Genomic DNA, 23,091 nt, shown 5'->3' with positions numbered 1-23,091 from the left:
CCCCCTCAGCAGGACAGGGGAGACAATCAGAAGAGCAAAAGCCAGATAATGACAATTTAATAAATAAAGGAAAAAACCAAGCGATGCAAAGGCAACCACTCACCACCTCTCATAAGCCAAGTCTGGGCAACTGCAGCTGCCCTCCAAGTAACAGCTACTTTGGAAAGACTACACACCCAGTTTTATTGCTGAGCATGACATTATATGGCACAGAATAGCTCTCTGGTCAGCTGTCCCTGCCTGCGTCAACTCCCAGCCTCTTGCCCGCCCCCAGCCTACTTGCTGTGGGGGCAAAGTGAGAAACAGAGAAAGCCTTGACACTGTGCAAGCACTGCTCAGCAATAACTAAAACATCATGTGTTATTAGCACCGTTTTACTCACAAATCAAAAACACTACACTGCATGGGTTGCTATGAAGAAAATTAACCTCCTTCCAGGCAGATTCAGTTCACTGTATTTGCAATACCACTGTCCAAGTGGGTAACCTCAAACCAAACTGGACATTAGCATTCTGGATAGCAGAGGAAAATATGGGGAATTGGTGGGTCTGCTTCCCTGGAAGGGTAATGATGTAAATGATGTAAAATGACCATGTGCCTTCGGAAAGAAAGATTCACCACTGTGGTTTGTTGAGAGGTAAAGTGCCAAGTCAAAATTAGCAAAGATAGAAGCTGTCTACTGATAAGTGTTCTCATTATTTCATTGGTCATCAGTTGTCCCAATAAATTCCACCATCTCTAGTAGCACAAGCTTCAACTTCCGGCCCTTCCATTTGTGAGCCAGGTATTTAAAAAATGATCAAGCCATTCATGGAATTGGTTTTCTAAAGAATCTGTTCCCTTGCAGATTTCTAGACCAGTTCCTTGTCACTGAGATCAGGGAAAACAGATACCTCCACACCTCAGAAATAAGCAATGTTTTCTATGCATCTTCCAACAGTATTTGCCCACAAAAGCGTGCATTTTAGTTTGTAACCATATTGGCTTTTGTGTATTATTTCACCTATTTTTACTGTAGCAGGAAGAACAAGTGTTTCCCCATAGTATGTGGGTTTTTGTCTTTCACTATTAAGAAAGAAACCTCAAAAGAAGCTTCTAAAGATTTATCATTAAGTTTAGTGAAATCTCGTACAGTACTTTTGTAAAATACTGTGTACTGCAAGACTTTAAACATTGCTAAAAAATTGTAGGGGCTTTTCTTCATGTTCTAAATGCTTAGTTTTTAAATGTCTTGCTAATAATAATGGCATCATACTATCATTAGCTAATATCTCAAAGCACGTAGGGTGAGGTTGATTGTTAATGATAACAGATGTAAATCTGTATTTCAAATAGTCTTGATATTTTCAAATTTTTTTAGCTGACTTCTTGTCACATCTGATTAAATTGGCATTGTTTTTACCTCGTAATGTGGCTGATGAAGAGCTCATACGAGGAGAAGAAGAGTTTGCCTTTTTCTTGTTGTTCACCTGTGCTTGCATTATTAGTATCTTCAATCTGTGGTTTCTTTGCAGGCATCTTTTTAAGCCACTTGACCATTTTGTGATGGTTACTTTAGTTAGAACTAGATAATACAATCTGTAAATCCACTTAACTGGGCACACAAACTGCAATACTTTGCAATACGTTGTAAGCAAAGGAACAAGTGAGGACGCCACTGGCAACCTCTCCGCGTTGTAGAATGCCTTTTATTCCCCCAGGCACTCCTTGCAAACTGCATGTGACATGGGACACTGACATACAGACTGAGTAAGGGTGTCAGTGTCAAGAAATATATTAAATATTAGTAAAGCTTACTTTTTTCCGTATTTTTTAGATTAAAAAAATAAATAGAAGTCCTAAAATTTTTGTCACGCACCCCAATGGATCATCTTGTGCACCCCCCCTTTGTAGACCACTGCCCCCTACAGCAGACTAGTGAGCTACTTGCAGGAAAAGAGCATGGATGGAAGACCAACCTGACTTCCAAGCTCACTCTGGGGCCCACCCTAACCAAACAGATGTAGCCAGTGTCTTTTCATTATGATACTTTTATAATTTATTGCTAGGGTACCTTAAGTGAAACAGGTAAGAATTATTTTCTTACTTATAAAGGTCAGGCTGAGGTTGTTCACATTCAATGGTAGCATGTAGTGCATCGATTTCTTGTTCATTGTGAAATGCCTTTGTATCTTGAACAGCATAGTAAGTCTGGAATAAATAAAAAGGTGTAAATAAAATCAAAGAGAGTAAGGACAGATATACAAGACGTTAATCCACAAATCAGTTCAACACAAAATAGATTTACTATCCTTTACAAAGCTCAAATAAGATGTACTTTAAATGCTCCTAATTGGACACCTTCTTACATTATATGCAAGTACCTTGCAGTGTACTCCCAAATCAGGTCACCATGAAAGCAGTTAAGTACAAAAAAGTTTGTGTATTATCACTATAATCTGCACATCTATAACTGGACACAAACAAAACCACAAATAAATACATTTAAAACTTTCCATAAAATAATGATACTTTAAGAGAAATGAAGTCAACTTGCAGAAATGTAAGTTACACGAGTTAGTATATCTGCTCAGACATATAACATGAAGTCATATTGCAATCTGTAAAAAAATTAAACGCAAATTTTGCCTTAAGAAGAAAACATAAAACATTTTATTACTTTATGACTGGATTCACCATCCAAACTAGCTGTTGTAACAAAACATGTTCCATCTCCTCTACTACTTGATAGAAATATTAAGTCACATGGGAATGTTTCATCTTCTTTTACCATTACGATATCTCCAACCTAGGGAAAAAACAAAACAAAATAAAATGCATTTATCATTTATGTAGCAGCCCAAATTTCAGGTTTCAAACCCAAAACCCAGGTTCACTGCAATATCTTGAAAATGTATCATTTTTTATTTACACCAGGATTTTACTACAGGAGTAAAAACTACAGAAATATCTCTGAAAAATTGAACTACACCTTGTGGAAAGACCGAGGTCCACTGTGTACTACCTTTCCTCTCAGGATAACCATTCTGCATGTACTCTCTTACTAAGTTTTGCAACATTATTTGAGAGATGGAAGATACTGTAACTGTTTTAAGACTAAGTACAACAAAAAATTGTTTCAAAACCAGCTCATAAAGACAAAAGAGTCCTCTTACTTTTGATTTTCACAGATCACAGTGTTGAATGATCCTTATTATTTACAAATTATTATTAATTATCTAGCAAGATTCTCTCTGTAACCAATGGCATACAAAACACCCTGCAAGCCAGGAACAATCTATAATACAACAGCCTATTAAACAAAAGTTAACAATGTAAACAATTTGCAGAAGAAAAAAAAGGCAGGAATAAGAAAAAAAAAAAACCCAAACAATTAGAAGTACTAGCAAAGAGCATCTTCTGAATAAAATTTAAAACACGTTCTGAAAACATTTGCCACTGTGTCAGCTAAAGGCACAAAAAAACCAATGGAGCCAGGCTCCATTGTGCAGTGGTGCTCAGTGACAGGACCAGAGGCAATGGGCACAACCTGAAACATGGGAGGCTCCACCCCATTTTCACTGTGGGGGTGACCGAGCACTGGCACAGGTTACTCAGGGAGGTTGTGGAGTCTCCATCCTTGGAGACAGTCAAAACCTGTCTGGACATGGTCCTGGGCAACCAGCTCCGGGTGATCCTGCTTGAGAAGGCAGTTGGACCAGGTGACCTCCTGAAAGGCCTGCCAACCTCAACCATTCTGTGATTCTGTGAAAAATAAGTTTCTTTTAGCAATTTTCTTTTTCCTTTCTTTAATCAATATCCACAGCCTTTAGGTGCAGAACAGTCTACCTTTATAGGAGCTAGTCTTGTTTTCTTGCATAATGCACGTCAGAGAATTTTACCTGTTTACCCATACATACAGATATCCCTTTACATGCAAATATTTCCTATGCCTGTTTCTCCTATCACTTAGTTGGTCAAAATACAACCTCTGAAAGGCAAAGAATAGGGGAGAAATTGAAAAAAAATATAAGCAATAGATTAATTAATTGCATACAAATTCCAGCTATTTCGTACTTTATTGTTTTTTATTTGGAATATTCAACTGTTTAGTTGCACACATGGAATACTCAGCATGTGATATCTTCATTATTTTTATTAACAGGAAGCCCTAGGCAGAAGCTATCACACTCAAAGGGAGGGAAGGTCACAGCAGAAAGCCTGTGAATACTGTAGAGCCATTTATGTCCAGACAAGGCAGACAGAAAAAGGCATCCCTCACAAAGATACTAGAAACAAAGAAATTCCAAACAAATATCTATCAAATTGTCTGAGTTCTAAAGAGAATAATGACGAAAAGTTAATCTGCTCACAAGCAAAAAAAAAAAAAAAATTAAAAAAAAGAAAAAAGCAGCAGAAATTAATTTCTGAAAATAATCTTCAAAATACCAGGAAGGGAATGTAGCAGCATTCAGAAGGCCAATGAAGAGGCTGCAATTTGATGAGTAACGAAGAAAGTATTCTGAATGCATTGTATATGTATGTATGCATATATACATGTTGTACACATAGGAGAAATCAGCAGCATTGACTATCATCATCAGGCTTAAATAAATTACAAATGTGCATAACCACAGAGGAATAAAAAATGAAGAAAATAAAAAAGACAAATCAGAGTGAAATTCTATGATAAAAAATGAAAACTGAAAGGAACAGATATGAGAGGGGTTAACAAAGCAAAGATAAAGCAGAAGCATGTCTAGGTTCTAAAAATACTTTATTCAGAGGCATTAAATTAAAAATTAGTGTATTGTAGGTCTAATCTCCATTAAATGTAATAAGTGCTACAACATCGTCACACTACATTTCCGTATAATTTGTTTTACAAGAAGTGTGAAGTAAAGCCTGACTCCTAAAATCTGTTCAGTCGTAGTTACTTACTCTTAATTTTCGGCTTTGCTTTCTAACCAGTTTACCATGTTGAATGAAATGAACAGGGCATTGGTTCATTGCATTGTCAGCTTTATGTCGAAGCCAATCTTCATAACCCTAGAAAACAGTGAAATGGAATGACACACTGATGCACATTTGGCTATAAAGACACAAAACAGCTCTAGCTTGCAACAAAAATTTTAAAAATTATCCTTGATCAAAATAAGGAGAAAAAAAAAGAAAATATTCTCACTAGAACAAATGAAATTGTGACACATGTCAGTAATACAGTCATGGGTGACCTATACAAAAAAGAGCATTCAAGTTTATAATTAGTCAACAAAAATATATATTTTAATCAAGACATTTTGATGAATAGGCATGTTTACAATGTGTAGAACGACTTCTGATGTTTAAGTGATCATCTCTTGCTCATACTGTATTGGGTCTTGAGTAAGTATTATAGACTGAGAAGATAAAAGCATAGAAAATATATTTTGGAAGACTGGGACTCCATATTGAATGATAAGGTGATGACATGACTGAAGGTGGTCATATTTCCTGATTGTCATACAATTATGTCAAACTTCTTAACATTATATGCAATATATATAGTCCTCACAAATTTTGTTTCAAGAGACTTTGCAGAGTAACCTGTTTTGATTGCTCAATTATCCTATGCATTTGTGTTTTATACAAAGAGATAAAGGACAGGGAATCTGCAACTTTCCATCCAAAAGGTCCCACCGTGGGATAAAGACTGGGACTGACAAAGACACCAGCAGTTAAGAGATGGAAAATACCACTTGTATTCCATAGCATTTTTACATCTAACTCTCTTGAGCACATTTGAAAAGTCAATGGAGAACAAACGCATCACTACCTTGGATGCTCTCAGAGACAACATGGGACCTCACAGAGTCTTTATAACTTTAACATAATATACTTCCAAGGGCTGTTACAACTCCTCAAGCAGGTCCCAAAGTCTACACCAGTTGTCGAAGAGATAGATAGAACTGCAGTGCTAGGTACAGCACATCATAATCCAGACTTTGGTAGACCACTACCAATTACAGTAAGCCTCTAAAGTGTAACATTTAATATCTTAAGAGTGGGAAAGCCACGCATAAAATACTAGCTATTGCACGTATCACAACTTCCGCTCACCAGCAGGAGCTGAATTCTACTATAGAATATACTCAATTGTGTATAGTTTACACTGTAAAGAAATGGAAACACTGCTCTCCATAGTTTATTTGAAAAGTAATGAAAGAAAAGTCTGCATTTAGCATAAAGACTGCAAAGGTCTTATCTGCAAAGTTATCCTATTAAGGGACCATCAAAATCACAGGGCCTGGCTGGGATGAAGTTAATGTACTTCACAGCAGCCCATGTGCTGCTGTGCTTTGTACTTGGGGCTAAACCAGTGTTGTTTACACCCCGGTGTTTCAGGTATTGCTGAACAGTGTTTGCACAGCACCAAGGCTTTCTCTCCAATCTTCCCCCACCCCAAAAAAAGGCCAGTAGGCTGGGGGTGGGCAAGAGGCTGGGAGGGGACACTGCCTGGACAGCACACCCAAACTGACCAAGGTGATATTCCACACTGTAAGACATCATACTCAGCAAGAAAAGCTCAGAGAAAGCAGGCAGAAAGGGGTCATTTGTGGTGCTGGCATTTGTCCTCCTAAGCAAGTGTTACATGTGCTGAGGCCTGGGCATCTGCCTGACAATGGGAAGTAGTGAACGAATTCCTTACTTTGCTTGGCTTATGTGAATAGCTGTTGCTTTCCTTATTGAAGTGTCACTAACACGATACACAAGTCTTTTCACCTTCTCTGATAACACGTAGATCTGATCGTAATATCCCCATATGAATTAAAACATTCTATATTAATCTGAGATTCCATTAATTTCAATAAAATCTCATCTACATTTTAAGTGCTCACGTCAACTGTGGCACTGCAGCATTTAGGGTGGCAGGCAAAAAAACCCACCTTAATCTTTTCCTTTTGGTAGTACTAACTTAAAAGTGAAATGGCAAACCTGTACAATTCCATACCTGTATTAGGCAGTTCTATTTTGACAGAACAACTTCTATTAGGATCTGTTATACTCAATCATGTAGAAAAAAATTAATTTTGAAAAAATACTTCAATTTTATGGATTAATTTTCACATTAAAAAAATCAAGAGAATACAGTAACGCCTGTTCAATGCTAACCTGAAGAAAGCACTGCAGCAATCGTTATGAACTGCAGATTATAATTAACATATACTGAAGGCTAAGGAAACCTCAAAGGTAAGAGCAGATTTATCTTGAAAGTTTTTATAGTTCTTACTAAACTCATTTTCAGTCATTACAGAAAAACATAATAGGATGTGTACAGCTATTTAGAGAGAAACAAACAGAAGCTGAACTGTGTCGAGTTAACACAAGAATGTAAATGATTCCTTGGAACACAAGGACATAAAAATTAGAAAATAATTCAGAAGCTAGTGTTGAATTGGTGAGACATCATCACAGAGCAACTAATTAAACTACAGAAACAAAAGTAAAATTACTTTGTCAAAACTCATCGCAGTCATTCTTTAGGCATTGCCCTAAGACAGTCTAACACAAAAAGGCAGGGAAAATTGAAATGCAAACCAAATAATAATGTTCTCATTAGTTTTAATTTTGCTCACTAAATTACTCACCTGTTTGATAGCAGTTACGGTGATGACAAATAAAAGTGGAAGTCCACTTGTAACTGGACTAGTAGGTGTATCAATAATTAACTGCAACAAAAGGAACAAATATTTTCTTGTTATATTTTTGAGAATGTAAGCAGTCAATTTTTCAAGCAAGATGCTTCAAGAAATCATTTCACCAATACGTTACAAAGCATCAAGGAACTTTAATTAAAAAGAACAGTACTTTAATACAGTTTTAAGAATATATACTATACAAACAAAATTTTAAAAGTATCTATATGCTACATTAAGACACAATACTATATTTAGATCACATTAACATTCAGATGTTAATGCCTAGTAAAAATATACGCTTGCAAAAGGTTTAAGTACCAGACTGGAAAGTTGCAGCTTTGGAGGGAAAATTACTGAGCAGCATTAGAAATTAGCATGGCGCTACTTTCATACGTTATACAATACAGCTGCTCTTATGCATGCAAGGAGTAAATACTGAAATATGGAGCTGTGGCTTCTGCAATTCTAAACAAAGAGGTAGAATCCAGAGCGTGAGTTCAAATGATAAGAAAATCTAAATTGTCCTGGAAATCTACATAGCTTTTTTTTCTACACAATCTGGTGTGCAAAGTAATATAGCTTTTCACTTAACTTTGTAAGATTTTTACTGTTTAATACATTTAAGTGATTGAGAAAGATTCAGAATGAAGACAGCCAGAAAGCGGCAAACTAGTTATCTGAAATAGTAATTAAAAAAACAAATATTTATGTATTGCCCTAAGCAAGCATGGTGTAAGCACCTATATTTCAGTTTTTCTACAGACTTTGATAACAGTGTGTCATGGTTTGGGCCTGACTGACCACTGAAACGAACGGCATCATTCTGTTACAAGAAATATAATATTTAACAAAACTAACAGAAATTTATCATCAACATACTCAATAAGAATGGTTTTACTGATCTGGATGTTTGTTTATTACAAAATAAAAATAAAAGTTACACTCATTCTTTTCAATTTTATCAAGAGACGTCTTGCCACCAAACCAGTGATTATGTCAATTTCTCTTTAGTTTAGATTCAGGTTTACAACATGGACATGAAATAAAACTCTTTTTGTCACATCATTAGTGTAAAAGGCTGTCCACGCTCAACCATTTACCTCATCAGTCATCAAAACCACTGCATTTTTAAAACTTTGTCAACTCCTTTTTTTTTTAGGATGAGTCCAGAAGTGTACTGAAAAATGGGGATAGCTTACCTGAACAAGGAAAATGATGAGAAAATAGAAGTTAGCTATTCTTCTGAATTGCTCAAACAAATTTTTCGGTATAAAGTTCCAAAACGTGTACTGAAAACAAATGTACAGATTATCAGTGTTCGCAAGAGAACTATTATACAGATCTGTGTTCTAAAAATCAAATAAATCCATAATTCACAATTCAAAATTAAATTATACAAGAAGCAGGAGTATTTTTGTTACTTTGTTTAATATTTGACTGAAATGGAATTTTAAATTGGCAATCATGTATTCTTGGAATCATATCAATTCCCTGAACTGTGATAATCTTGGTATGAGGGACTAAAATAATTTTTGACTAGCAACAATGCTGGTTGTTCATTCAGAGATTTATTACAGAACAGTTTATTTAAAGCCATCAATGGACTTCAAAAACATCTTAGTCACTTCAAACAGCACTTTTAAACCACTTCCATTTTGTATGCATGGCTTGAGGAGGTAGGTGGCACTCTAGGAGTTAACTATGCAGTCATAGCAAAGTTGACCAAATAAAAGTTGTCAGTGCTTCTTCTGTTCCTTGGCTTGGACACAAACATGCTCCTCAAAATAAACTATAGCAGTGTATAAGAGTAAACGGCTACATATTTGGTGGTGCCCGGCAACAGGACAAGAGGTAACGGGCACAAACTTGAGCATAAGAAGTTCCACCTAAACATGAGAAGGAACTTCTTTACTTTGAGGGTGGCAGAGCACTGGAACAGGCTGCCCAGAGAGGTGGTGGAGTCTCCAACTCTGGAGACATTCAAAACCTGCCTGGACACATTCCTGTGCAACCTGCTGTAGGTGACCCTGCTCTGGTAGGGGGGTTGGACTAGATGATCTCCAGAGGTCCCTTCCAACCCTATGATTTCTCTACTGATCTTACAAATTATCTAAAGATTAATAAAATTACATAGGAAACAGTATATAAAAGTGCAAACAAAAAATGCAAAAAACTTCAAAGAAAAAAAAAATCGTATAAAAGTGAGAGAGAAAGGACCTTATGCCACCTAGCCCCTTCCCCTGCCCTGCCGCAGATTCAACCATACTCTCTTTACACAGCTCACTCTGCAGCTCTCTAAAAAATTGCAAGGATTGCTTATTGGAACGCATGTAAAAACATCAGCTAAAAATGTGTGAAAAGATGAAAAAAATGGCTTGAGAAAACTAACACTGTATCATTTTTTTATCGAAATCATCATTTGACACATAATAAACTGACAACTCCAATGTAATTTTCATTTCAAAAAAGATGGGCTAAGAAGCTTCTCCTCATTTATTTGCTCTGCTACAAATATGCCTTGTCTCTTCTTGGCAGGTTACACTGATACTTGCTGATATGCAAATTATGCCATGAGTTAGACATCTTCTGCATTTGGCCCTGAAAGCAAAGGCACACAGAGATCTAAAAGAAAAATACTACTGCTACAACTACAGATGAAGAGGATCCTGAGGAAGCATGGCTTAGTTGTATATGAGACCCCTATTACGTAGAGCAACTTTTTTACCTGCTGGGGGTTAAAGCCTGGACATGCGTAAGACAAAAGAATGAGATGTTCTTGTACTATCATGTGCCAAAAATCAGTATCTACTCTAAATATGGCCTAAGCAAACACTTATCCTGCTTAATAGTTACCTCAATATTAAATCACCTCTGAGCGAGCCAAAACTCAGGCAGGCACACACGCAACAGCTGGAAAGTCAAGTGCTCTCGTCTTGCAATCAGAATACTTTTCATCAGACTGGAATGCTGCTTGCACTCCCTGCTACCCAGCTACTTAGCTTGGAATTTTGAAAGAGAACTGGTTAGACTGGATTATTTTTCCTCACACAACAGTCCTGATCATTCAAAACTGCTGTTGTGATATATGACGATACAGATTGTATTCTATGATAATAATTTTGTATTTTCATCATTAACTTTGTTTATCAGGCAAATTATCCCTGTTTTCTAATCTTACGCGCTTATTTTTATTAATCTCTGCCTGCTGAGAAGGAAAAATGAATAGAGGTTTCAGTGAAAAGCTTTTGCTTACATTTTTCTGTTTATCTTTTTTGATAGAACAAGTGTTTATTCCATGTTAAAGGGCTTTTTTGACTGTTAACGTCTGATGATTTATACAAGCTCCCCAAATCACCATTCATAATATAAAAATGTAATCTCTTACGCAGTAACTTCTTGCTTAATCTCCTAGAGGGTTATTTGACTAAAAGTGTGGTGACAGCATGTTGTTGCCAGACTAACTAGATATTTCAAACATTTGGCTGAGGAAGTCAAGTAAATTAGTTAAAACAACAGCCTATATAAAGGTTGAATGTTCATCTTTACCCTTAGTATCTGATTCTCCTCGTATTCCAACCTCAGTTCACTGCTTTCCCTGTCAAGCAGTGGTCTTTCCCACAGCTCCACCGCTGGTCAGCAACTCTTCTTACCGGAACAAAAATGAGTAACCTGGGAGATCACTTTCATGGTCTGAGAGGTGTCACTTAAAATGGATGCTTCTTTAACACAAAGAACTTCTTAAAACTTTATTTTCAAAAAACCAGACAGACTTTTAGCACTTTATTACACTGGGTTTCAGACATACAAAGTACATCTTTATTCTGCCCATTCTTCTTCAAAGTAGTAACAATTTTTGAAGGAGTTTAGGCATGAAATAAAGACCACTAAGATGTCTAGACAGACTTCCTCCTGCCCCAGCCGTCAGTAGCTCAGAGCAGTATCTACAAATGGATGATTAATATTTAACCACCATAATCACTCCCAGGAGAAACAACAGAGTGGCAGCCACTCAACAAAATTTATCTCAGGACTGCATTCAAGGCAGTTTCTCTACTCTAGTTAGCTTGGAACAAAATAAAAGTCTTCAAAGAGAAGACATTAAAAATGAAGATATTAATTACATCAGATTACCGTGCCCAGATAGAGAGTTAATACCACCTCTCTTCCTCAGATAATTTCTACTCATGCTCTTTGTAAACTCTGAAAAGCAGTTTGTGTACATTTAACTACCTTTTTTCACTGTACCTCACTTGAAGGAAATAAGGTTATCCAAATAGTTATGCATTTGAAGCTTTTAAGTTGGGAGAGGCTTAACTGATCTTTTTCAATTGCTGCAAAAGACTTAGAGGCCAGAGCACATACGTACATTTTGCATACAGGAGATAATACATCAGACAGCAAGTAGTAGTTACGTATTCATCCAAGAGATGAACACATTGTGCGAACAGATGCATCTGAAGCACTGTGCAAAGAACTGTAAAATCAGTCTGTCTCAAGTCAAAACAGCATAACTCAAGTAGATTTTCTTCCCATTTATCATCTTAATAGCACCTGCAGTGCTGGCGTACTTCTGTAATCACGTGCTTGGACTACTTACGCACACCTCCGCACTATTCCTGCTCATGCCCTAGCTCCCTTATTAGAGCCGGTCCCATGAAATCAAAAATATAAAATAGGGTCATCTTAACAATAGTTTAATTTTTCTAAACATTGTACTTTGACTTTTCCATTTGATATCTGTATACCAGAATGCTCACGTTTCAGGCTTCTCTTTCCGTCCTAAGAGGCAGATATTTTCTTAAGTAAAAGGAGAGTTTCTTAAGTAATCACTTGACATCAAAAGCTGGAGCTATAAGAAAAAAGCACTCCATATTGCATTATTGAGTTCTGTCAACACCTCAGTTTCTTACAGTTTATTTGTTTTAAACAGTGACCTTGCTTCTAACCTGCTCTGATTTCATTCCTTGCCCTCAACCTTTTCCACTGTTTCTTTTAAATGCTTAAAATGCTATTCTGACAAAAATATCTACTATATTGCTATCTTGCTATGCTTATTCTCATCCCATGTGGAAAACAGAATCCATCTTGAGGATAATAAACTCAGGGAAGAACAGATAAAAGCTGAACAATAACCTTGTAGTCACTTCTTAAAAGTTTTTCCATGTTTTTCTTTTAACAGATCAAGACACACATACACACAAAACTTGAACAGTCCACAGTGATTTTAGTATTTTTAATATACAGATTTCTATAGTACCTATCAATTGCCAAGAGACAATATATTCTTAAAGCTGCCAGCTTAACTGGACTGTATGTATACGCACATAACATTATATATATAATAATACCTTATTATACTATTAAAACAACCTAACTATTGCATATATTACACACATATAGTTATCCCTCAGATAACAGAATAGCTAAAAAAGGTCTGATCAAAAGTTTGACAATTTCTTTAAAATTAGTTTTATTTATAAATATTTTTTAAACCACAATTTGCCGAACTCCAAAAGAGAGCTGACAGAGAAAACCATAGTAAAGGGGGTGAAAAAAGGAAATCAATAATTCGCTCAAATCCTAAGAACTGAGTTGAGAGTACGGCTTGTCTATCTCAAGCAACTTGCTTATAACCACATAGGATGTTTGTAGCTGAACTGATCTGATCTATGTTCTTTGATGTATTAAATCAGTCTCCACTAACTTCTTCAAGCAAAAAGCTTCAGAATTCTTTGCTTATATATGACTCAATAAAATTGGAATAGTAATATCCATGAAATTTTGAAAAGCACTTTGCAACATTTAGGACAATTTGGAATTAATGTAGAAATACAGAATTAACTACGATTTGATGAAAATATCACCATGTACACCACCTGCACTCCATTGAGGACGAGACCCCTGTTTCTCCACACCACATGATGTAGGGTGGTTCACATGACAGGGATCACTGTAAACTCTGTTATGCATGGGGCTTTTGCACATGACTCAGAGCCACTGGTATGCTCAGAGAGTGCAAAAATGAAACTGATTTGGCAAAATTAGTTCAAATGGTGCCTACACATTTGAATGCATATGTATTTTGTCATAGGGTTCCTTAAAAATAGTTGCAGGTAAAACAGAATTTCTACTACAAACAAAGCAACCTATCTTTTTATCAGCCCTTGTTCAGCAACCCTCAGTTTTATCAAATAGGGGCTATATCTACAGGAATTCCTCTGACAAAGACAACCCCCAGCATCTGGAAGATTATCTAATTACAATTAAAAAAAAAAATTACAGCAAGGATGACTGACTACAGACAAAAGTTGCAGAGAGCATTAGGAAAACAGAAGCAAGTCTGTACAAGAGTGAGCGAGTAATGTGAGGAGAATTACACTTTTCCTCCCTGGTGTTGAGTTTGGACCTGCTTGCTTTCCTTCCACTTTTCTCTCACTCCATGCAGACTCCATACTGATATGAAATACTTAAAGGCTCCGTTAGGGGCAGTACCGGCAGAGAATAGAAGATCGCTAATAATCCTGGTCTAAGTCAGGAGAATGGTAAATGGCTTCTCCTGGGAGCACAAGAGAGGCTGCAGAGCACTTTTGTCCTGGAAATCCCACCCTGAGCAGGATCATCAAGAGCTAACAGTTCTTCCTTGTTCTCTCTAGGCACTGGCAGATGTCCACAGAAGGAAATTGTATTATCATGCCTGGAAGGAGAACTGCATGCTCATGCACTCTCATCCCATCGCAGGTATTGCTGTCCCTGAGCTGGCACCAGGCACACTCCAATTGATTCAGAAGCATTTGAGTTTGACTGCTGATCAGGCTCATTTACTCTTCTTCATTACTAACATCTCCTGTCCCTTTGACATGGATGGGCAGGCCTGACTATTTAACACTTGCAGTGTCAGATCTGACCTTCTGCTTCAGCCAGTATGGCTGTGCGTCAGTGGACTACCTGGGCAGAAGCTAGGAGCTCCATGTTTCGGCTGCTTTTAGAGCAGATCAATATGTACACACTAAAAGGCACACACAACATTCCCTGTATTGGTACCTGTCCCATATGCATTTGTGTCTACCCATCCTCTCTGCCCCCACATGGCACGCTACACAAACATTGATCAGCTTCACAAACACACGACCATGATGGTTCCCACTGTGGTCTCTGGATGCTTTTTGACTTTCAAATGTCATTGCTTAGGGCTGTGTTTGAACTCCTCTTCTTGAAACTGTTATGGTCCTAGAGAGGCCAGACAAATCCTTCCAGTTATGAAGCATCACCTTGGAGAGGTGTGGGTTCCAAGTGGCTCATCTTGGTGGAGGCGTTTTATTTCCTTAAGCTTCAGTATTAACATTACTTCGAAAGGTGGCAATGAAATGAGAAATCAGAACGCCTCAGTCTGTGTTTTTATAACGACACTAAGAGTGAGTGCTGCAGGGAAGAGGTACAGCACAAGGGCATGAATTTCTGCTGGAAGAAAGGCACATTTCAACAACATCCACTGAAACATGTCAAAATTACTTAGTTTTATTTAACAATTAGTCACTGCAATTGAGATGACTCACAATTAATCGGATTAGCACTGAAGGTAGCTAAGGTCTCCCTTGCAATTTATAGGATTCTCAACATGCAGCATTATTGTTTCAGGCCATTCTCATACAAATCAATGTTTGTATCAGTATTTGATGAGAAGTCATAGAGTCATAGAATGTGTTAGGTTGGAAGGGACCTTTAAAGGTCATCTAGTCCAACCCCCCTGCAGTGAGCAGGGACATCTTCAGCTAGATCAGGTTGCTCAGAGCCTCATCAAGCCTGGCCTTGAATGTCTCTAGGGATGGGGCCTCCACCACCTCACTGGACAACCTGTTCCAGTGTCTCGCCACCCTCACTGTAAAGAACTTCTTCCAAATGTCTAATCTAAACCTACCCTGCTCTAGTTTAAAACCATTGCCCCTCCTCCTATCACTACATGACCTTGCAAACAGCCCCTCCCCAGCTTTCTTTTACCCTTCAATACCTTCAGGTACTGGAAGGCCACTATAAGGTCTCCCTGGAGCCTTCCCTTCTCCAGGCTGAACAACCCCACAAATGATACTATCTTCTGCTTGTTTCCTTGGGACTACCAGCTGATATTTTGCCGTGCTGCATCACTGTCGTATGATAAACTCAGTGAAGGGCACACAACAGCTACTTTAAAGGCTAACACCCTGGGCAGCTGAAGTAGCTAAAAGTTAGATCATCATAAGGATCCACCTTACAAAGGTCACTACCCTCTAGAACGTAAGCAAACTGCATGCACAATCCAAAAGACATAAATTTTTGTCCCTTATTTTTTCAACACAGCTTTTTTTGTAATGCATTGTTAAAATCATTAATTGAATTAACACATCAAATCAAAACAGCATTTTTGTCTGGCCAAGGTCTGTTTAGATATAATTTTTCATGACCAGGGATATGTCATTAAGCACACAGAGCATTAACCACATTTCATAGTGACACTGCAATATACAAGAAATATCCCTCTGTACTGGAATCAAATTACTATCTTGCTGACACCAGAAAACCTCTGGTAAAGCACACTAAAGTTTACCTTTGTAAGGAAATAATATGAAGCTTAGACTTTCGTAGTTATTTCAAGCTGCCATCTTTTTTCAGGGCTTTATGACAGGACATTTGTTAGTATAGCAGAATACAGATAATCTAATTGATAAGGTAGCCTCATGGTTTTAAACTACCTTTTTTAGAAACTCAGTTTGTCTTAAATTGGTAAAATCTGTACTTGGAAGATCAGAGTTCCTCATCCTTGAAGAGCAATCATATACTTTCTTATATAAGCATTAAAGACCTATAAAAGCATAGCTGAAAGTTACTGTCTGTCTTACTGATGAAAGATGAAGGAAATATCCTTCATGGTTGAGGTAACATTACACAGCGTGCTTGCATGCATGTGTCTTTATTTTACTCTTGACAATTATGGATTTTCCATCTTAATTTTATACATTCGATCATTTTTCAGGAAGCTTACATCCATGTTTCCTAAGCTATGGCAGGTGACCCTCCAGAGCATTCATAAGGGAGCAAGTGACAAGGACAAAGTGGAAGGTTAAGAGCTAGCTAGCTTACGGAACCAGAAGGAATGCAAGTCCTTGCATAAAATGTATTTACTCTTCAATAATCCAAAAGGCAATACAAATTAATGCATAGAGCAAAGGATTTCCCACTGTACTAGTGTGACTGTATTCCATCTGGACTATTTACTGCATTACCTTTTGAATATTCTATCTAATTAAAGATGCCTAGATACTGTGCTGTTTGTTATTATATTGTCTTTGAACAAAGTACAGAAAGAATGTAGTAAAAACGGTAGTGAAGGAAGATAGTAAAATACAAAAATTTCACATAAGAAGTGAGACACGGTTTAAAAAAAGCGTGGGTTTTATTACAGCTTTGCCATTATATATAATGGATGGCAAGTGTTCAGATAGACGAAGAGGAGCTATTCTTTTGAATTTATTATTTCTTAATTGGTTGAAGGTGCGTGCTCATGAAGATCAAAATCTAAGCACATTAAAAATTTGTATGTTCTTGGGGTGTTAGCCATACAATAAGCTGTAAATGTTCAGTTTTCCATGCCATTGCAGTACAAACCTTTGGCTAAAGCAAGCCAGTCAGTCTAAACAGGTGGAGAGTACCAACAGCCCAACTGCTCACAGAAAGTTCCCGAAGCTTACAGAAAGATTTACTAGTTAAAGTGAGAGATAACTGGAAGGTTTCTAAAGGGCACGAATGCATCACAGTACGAAGAGTTCAAGAATGATCCACTTGTACGTGGATAAAAAGAATATTATTTCTATGGGAATTTGTCAACATGAGCTTCTGAGGGGAATGGCACTGTTATTGTGGAGATGCTTCATTTGTTGAGCACTTCTATCGATCATGCCATTTTATAGTACTTTGAGGTATTGCTTTAGACTATAAAGGACGCAGTCTTTCCTTGGGAAGATTTTCTTTACTCCAGGGTTGCCCCAAATGAAAACTGCTTTCTTACTTTATGATAGTAAACACTGGAGCAGTCATTCTATTCCTATTTATGGTGGAGGCAATTTGGCAATTAGTTTTTGTGGAAGAAACTTGAGATACCTTCATTTTACCTTTGCCAGTCATGGTAAAGGAGAAATATATAAGAAGTATAGGAAGAAAATCTTGAAGGAAATAAACAAAAGCACAAAGAATAACTTACTCTGATTTATGGAAATAAATAAAAGAAAATACTACTACCTTTGATGAGACTATTCGGTTATCTGGAAACCTCTGTGGAATGTACGCTTCCGTGCCTGGAGGTGGTTCACGATGCCCAACATAAATAGTCCGACTGTCCACCCAATTTTCTTCTCCAGCGCACTATGGGGAGAAAGAACAGCCATCATGTCAGTTCACTCAGTATTTCCGCAGTAAGATGAGCCACACACTGAATTAACTAATCATGTGTCTGATCATCAACACATATATAGGCATCACTGCATGACCCCACACACTTCTCTCTATAATCTCAAGAGCAGTAAAACAAATAAAACTAAGTAAATAGTCAAAACTTTGCCTAAATTACACCGCACTTTCCCTTAAGACAAAAAAAAAAGGAATCCATGAAAATTACTATTCTGACTTTTTAGTTTTATAACTTAAAAAAGAAGAATGGCTTAAGATTTTCTCAGTCTAATTAGATATTCAGTAAGTGTTGTATGTAAGTTTAGTATGTGGTTGCTATTCATCTTACCACTGACAAAAATCAGTGCTAATTAAAACATTTATATATATGACAAGTACATCTCATTTTTAAGACCAGCCAGCCATAACTTGGTACTTTATTCGCAGCAAAGTGAAACTCTGTGTTCTCTGAAATACTAGTAATAACAATTTCCCCAAACACAAACAAGTTTAGGAACTCTTAAGATTGCCAGGAAAAGACCTCAGCTTATCAACTCAGATCCCTTGCTCTTCTACGAAACCTATGTCTGCAAGTAGAAAACAAGTAGGTGAGCCAAAGTAAAACATTCATGTATTTACATCATGAAACTCCACCACACCTACAGCTTGTCCAAAATTAGCACTTCTATGCTTTCAGTTAAAAAAAAAGTCCAAATCACTGTACAAAAGTATTTAAATAAAAACAAAATGACAGATTTTTTTATTATTATCATTTAGAAGTTAGTGCTTTTTCAGGGACTTGGATTACAAAATGCTCATCCCTTAGTCAACAGTCTTCTTAATTCCCATCTACCATATGAAAAATACTTCTCAGGTACATCATACATTCCTAATACTTTGTCCTACATAGAGAAGCCCAGGCACCAGCTCTTCTAACATAATCGTTAGGTCAAGTCTGGAGTAATTTAAATATTTAAATATGTAATCAATTTAAACTCAAAAATTCTGCTTTATGTTGTAATGATGCATTTACATATACTTCCATTAAGCATATTAAAGGGAAGCTTCTTTTCTGCATCTTCAACAGCTACATCTATTTAGTATATTAAACATGTCCTGAAAGCGCACCTGGGCACTGATGCTTGATTGTCTGTCTCTAAGGGTAAACTGTCAGCCTGCTACTTAGCAAACTAACACTAAATAAATACCAGGGGTGGTTTGGTAGTGAACACAACCAAAGCATCACTTCCCAAAGCAGCTGGATGTAGCTGTGCAGTTCCTGACAATAAGAGGGAGTTTAATCATATAGACATGGTATGTTCTTTTCTAGCTAGTCTTGCTGTCAATAGTTCTGGGCCCATTTACTTTACTAGTACAGCAATGGCTAATAAGTCTAAAATAAAATTTAGTTCTCAAAAATATATGTACCCTAGCATTTCCTTCATTGGCTCATTTCATATGATTATTCTACAGCCTTAAGTGCAACCCATAAGTGAAGAACAAGCTTTCAACATACATTATTGTTGAAATGTATGTATAAAATCTTGCAATACTCTGAAAATATGGATTGGTTAAGCTTATAGAACAATTATTTATGTGATGTGCATGACTTTCTTGGGGGTGGGTGGGAACATGAAAAAATATAGAAAGAAAACCTACTGGACTCAGACTATTAACTACAGAATAGCTGGGTAGTCATGAAGTAAAATGTAAAGCAAAGTAAGAGGCTTAAAAAAAAGCAATTTTTGCTGTCCCAAACATTTATACTAGAACTAGTTAAAAAGGATCCTAAATCATTACTAATTCTTGCACAATACAGAAAAATGAAGGTATTATGTTCAGAAGCTACCAAAGGCTAAAATTACAAAACTAGGCATAAAACTAAAAATAAAGGTAAAACCAAAGTTTTTCTTAGCCATTTTAATGTGGTATTCTATATTCAATAATTTGAAAGAACCACTTAATTATTATCATAGAATCATAGAAAGACAAGCTCCTTATAAAGGAAGTAAAAGTGACAGCCATTCATAAGACACACCAACAGCCAAATCACAGCTTATGCTAAGCTCCGTAACTATCCTGACTTAGCGGGAGTGCACATACAACATTTCTCACACGTCAGATCCCTCCAATATGGACCTGAAATTAGGACATGGGTTAGTTTAAAAATTACACTGATTTTCCAGGCAGACAACTTCCTCCCATATCATTGATTGTACTTGTCACAACTCAAAAAGCAAACTGCCATTCAGCCCACTTCTGAAGAACAGGTAGGATTCTTTCAGCAAGCAAAATATTTTGGAAGGAAGTAAAGCAATGAAAATTCTTCCATATTCCACCTTCCTTCTATGCCAAGAACAAAATGTGGTATCTTTTACCATTTTATTGGAACGCAATATATTTTTACCTTGTCAGTGCACTTGAATGTACAATGCAAAGAAATGATTTATTGAGACTTGTGCCAAGTAATACTCTTAGAAATGCAAGAGAGTGAGATATTCTCTAGTAGGTAAAATTGTACACTGTTTATTAATTTTTCCTTAGGAAGGACATTCCAGAAATAAAAGCAACACAAAGATTACTCCTGATACAGTTAAGTGTCTGAATTCAAAGACGATTGCATAAAGGGCTAATGGGAATTCAACACATGAATGTTAAAGAATGTTTAAACATAAACATCAAGAAGAAATCCCTCGGCTACTCCTTCCCTCTAACACAGGCCCATTCTGACAATTTATCTCTTATATTTATTATGAGACAATCTAAGACAGCTTGACAAGGATATTATTAGTTAAAAAAAGCATTTTTTTAGATTTCACAGTATAAACTGATTTTTATCATGACTCAGTTAAAACAGTCCTCTGTGAAATTACTTATCAAGCTAGGAAGTACAAAAGTCAGAGCTCTAAACAGCATTCTCCTGTACTACTACCAGTTTTTAAAGGTCTGATGGCCCTGGAGTATTGTGTTAACACACTAAGTAAACCAACTTAATGCCACAACCTGGAATTTGTATCCCTAAATAAAGGCTCTATAAAATGTACTTTAAGTATGGATATAAAATCAAGATGATCTTATCTGTTACCTTAATTGGATCTGGTCTTATCATAAATTGATAAATTTGCCACAAAAATACAAAATCATATCTAACATTTTTAACTACCTGCTAGCACAGAACATTTTGTTTGTTTGTTTTCAATATGTTAATAGAGACTAGAAAATAAATGCGCCTGACCTAATTCAACAGCTTCAGAACCCCCAAACATTCACAGTCCAAATATAAAAATTTAGCAGGGAAGAGTAAGGTTATGCTTTTCCATGAAGTAAAAGCACAATGCAAAAAGTAGCATGCCCTATTCAGTACCACCACAAGAAAACTCACTCGCATGAAGCTTCTGCATGAGTTGCAGAAAAAGATGCTCTTAGAAAAATAGCAGTAGAAGTCAGGACGCACGCCACAGAGAAATCAAAACACACCAATTGAACGTCTGGTAACACTAACCTACAAAGCCAAATACATTGATCCAGAAATCTTTTAATGTTCAGGTATTGCACATGAGAGATCATTAACAGAATGACATCGGGGTAACTGAAAAAAAGCAATCTGATGCTGCTGCCAGAACAAGGAACTATATTCACTTTTTTTTTTTTAAGTTCTATTACTTAAGCCCATTAAGGATATGTCCACGAAACCATAAATAAACCTTAGCATTATCTGCTTCTATTTATAGTATAAAGCTCAATGTACTGAGACCTAGTTTCATTGGCACATCAATGAAGAAGCATTACTTAGCTTTCAGTCTTTCAAGTAGGGTCAGCAATACAGAAAGCAAAGACCAGCAAAAGACTAAGTCATCTTTACGTAACACTAAATAGAGCCAGTTAACAGGATTATACTTTATAAGCTCAAATGTTCATGCAGCTTATTTTTCTGATTGAAAAAAATCAAACTGAAACTAGCTTGAGATTCACCTTCATGCTACTGTGCTAATTTTTCTCTAAATTTAATTTAAATAAAAATATATTATCTAAAAAGACAAGGGGGTATTGTATTCAACAGGTGACAGCAAAAGGATGATAGGAAGATCCTAGCAGTAGGCTCCTGGAAAGGTAGCTGACCTTAAAAGCATCCAAGTCTTTCCAAGTATTTTTAGTAAAGAGATTTGACTTACGGTTTGGAACTCAATGGAAACAATGAATGACATTTCCTGAGTCTCCAACTGAGCTGGTAATTTGGGCGTAATAACTAGCAACAATCTTCAGTTCCAAATTATATTCTCTCACCAAACAATGTAAACACAAACTCTACTAAAATAAGTTAATATATCATTAAGTACAGCTGAAAACTCGGATAAAATCTGCCCTGGCCAGATTGTAAGTACGCTTTGTTGAACGATATTCTCTTCTACTTTTTTGTTAAATGCTTTCTCAGAAAGAGTCATAAACGGACAGTATACTCTAACCACAGATTGACAGCAATGAATTCTCAGCATCAGCTATAGCCTTATTCATCCAGGCTGTAACTCAAGTTCTTTCACACTGAAATACTTCACACATGTAGAGGCAGGCTTTGGCAACAGCCTGGTGTTTCAAGAAAACACTACTATTTGATCTCAATAAACCAATTAGCACCATTGTTAAAAATGCACACCAAACACACAGCTGCTCAATCACTTTGGAGTTTTAGGATAACAGATGCTGAGAAGCTATTATCACTCAAAATCTGCGTGAAGAACTAATGGTGCATAGTGTGGAAGAAAAGCTTTTGCATGTAGAATATTTTGCTCATATTTAATTGGATACATTACAGCAGCTCTGCACTAAAAAAATGCTCTCAGTTTCTAATTTTTCATTCAGTGGAAAGAAACAACCTCAATATCTCAGGAAGCTGTAATTCACCAAAGTGAAAAAAGGAACTAATTTTCCTTTCTAATATCTTAAGAAAACTGTCTCCTTTATTTGTCATACACTTTTTACCAAACCATGAGATCATATAATCTCATCTCTGTCTTCATTTGTC

The 23,091-nt window shown here is 36.6% G+C and overlaps 1 protein-coding gene across 6 annotated transcripts in view; it reads right to left on the bottom strand.

Annotated features, from left to right (window-relative positions):
• Positions 1-23,091, bottom strand: part of ATP11A (ATPase phospholipid transporting 11A) — a 126,848-nt gene that overhangs the window by 48,996 nt on the left and 54,761 nt on the right. For all 6 annotated transcript variants that reach the window (XR_008465939.1, XR_008465925.1, XM_054198526.1 and 3 more), the window contains exons 2-7: positions 17,925-18,047; positions 8,858-8,947; positions 7,608-7,688; positions 4,921-5,028; positions 2,660-2,788; positions 2,087-2,190 (exon numbers count right to left, since the gene is read on the bottom strand). Coding sequence is in view for 4 of the 6 variants with exons in the window: in XM_054198526.1 (XP_054054501.1) it covers positions 2,087-2,190; positions 2,660-2,788; positions 4,921-5,028; positions 7,608-7,688; positions 8,858-8,947; positions 17,925-18,047 (635 nt within the window). In the remaining 2 variants the exon portion in view is untranslated. The remainder of the gene's footprint in view (positions 1-2,086; positions 2,191-2,659; positions 2,789-4,920; positions 5,029-7,607; positions 7,689-8,857; positions 8,948-17,924; positions 18,048-23,091) is intronic.

Source organism: Rissa tridactyla, chromosome 1 (assembly GCF_028500815.1).
Source record: "Rissa tridactyla isolate bRisTri1 chromosome 1, bRisTri1.patW.cur.20221130, whole genome shotgun sequence".
NCBI lineage: Eukaryota > Metazoa > Chordata > Aves > Charadriiformes > Laridae > Rissa > Rissa tridactyla.
This window is presented reverse-complemented; position numbering and strand designations above follow the sequence as displayed.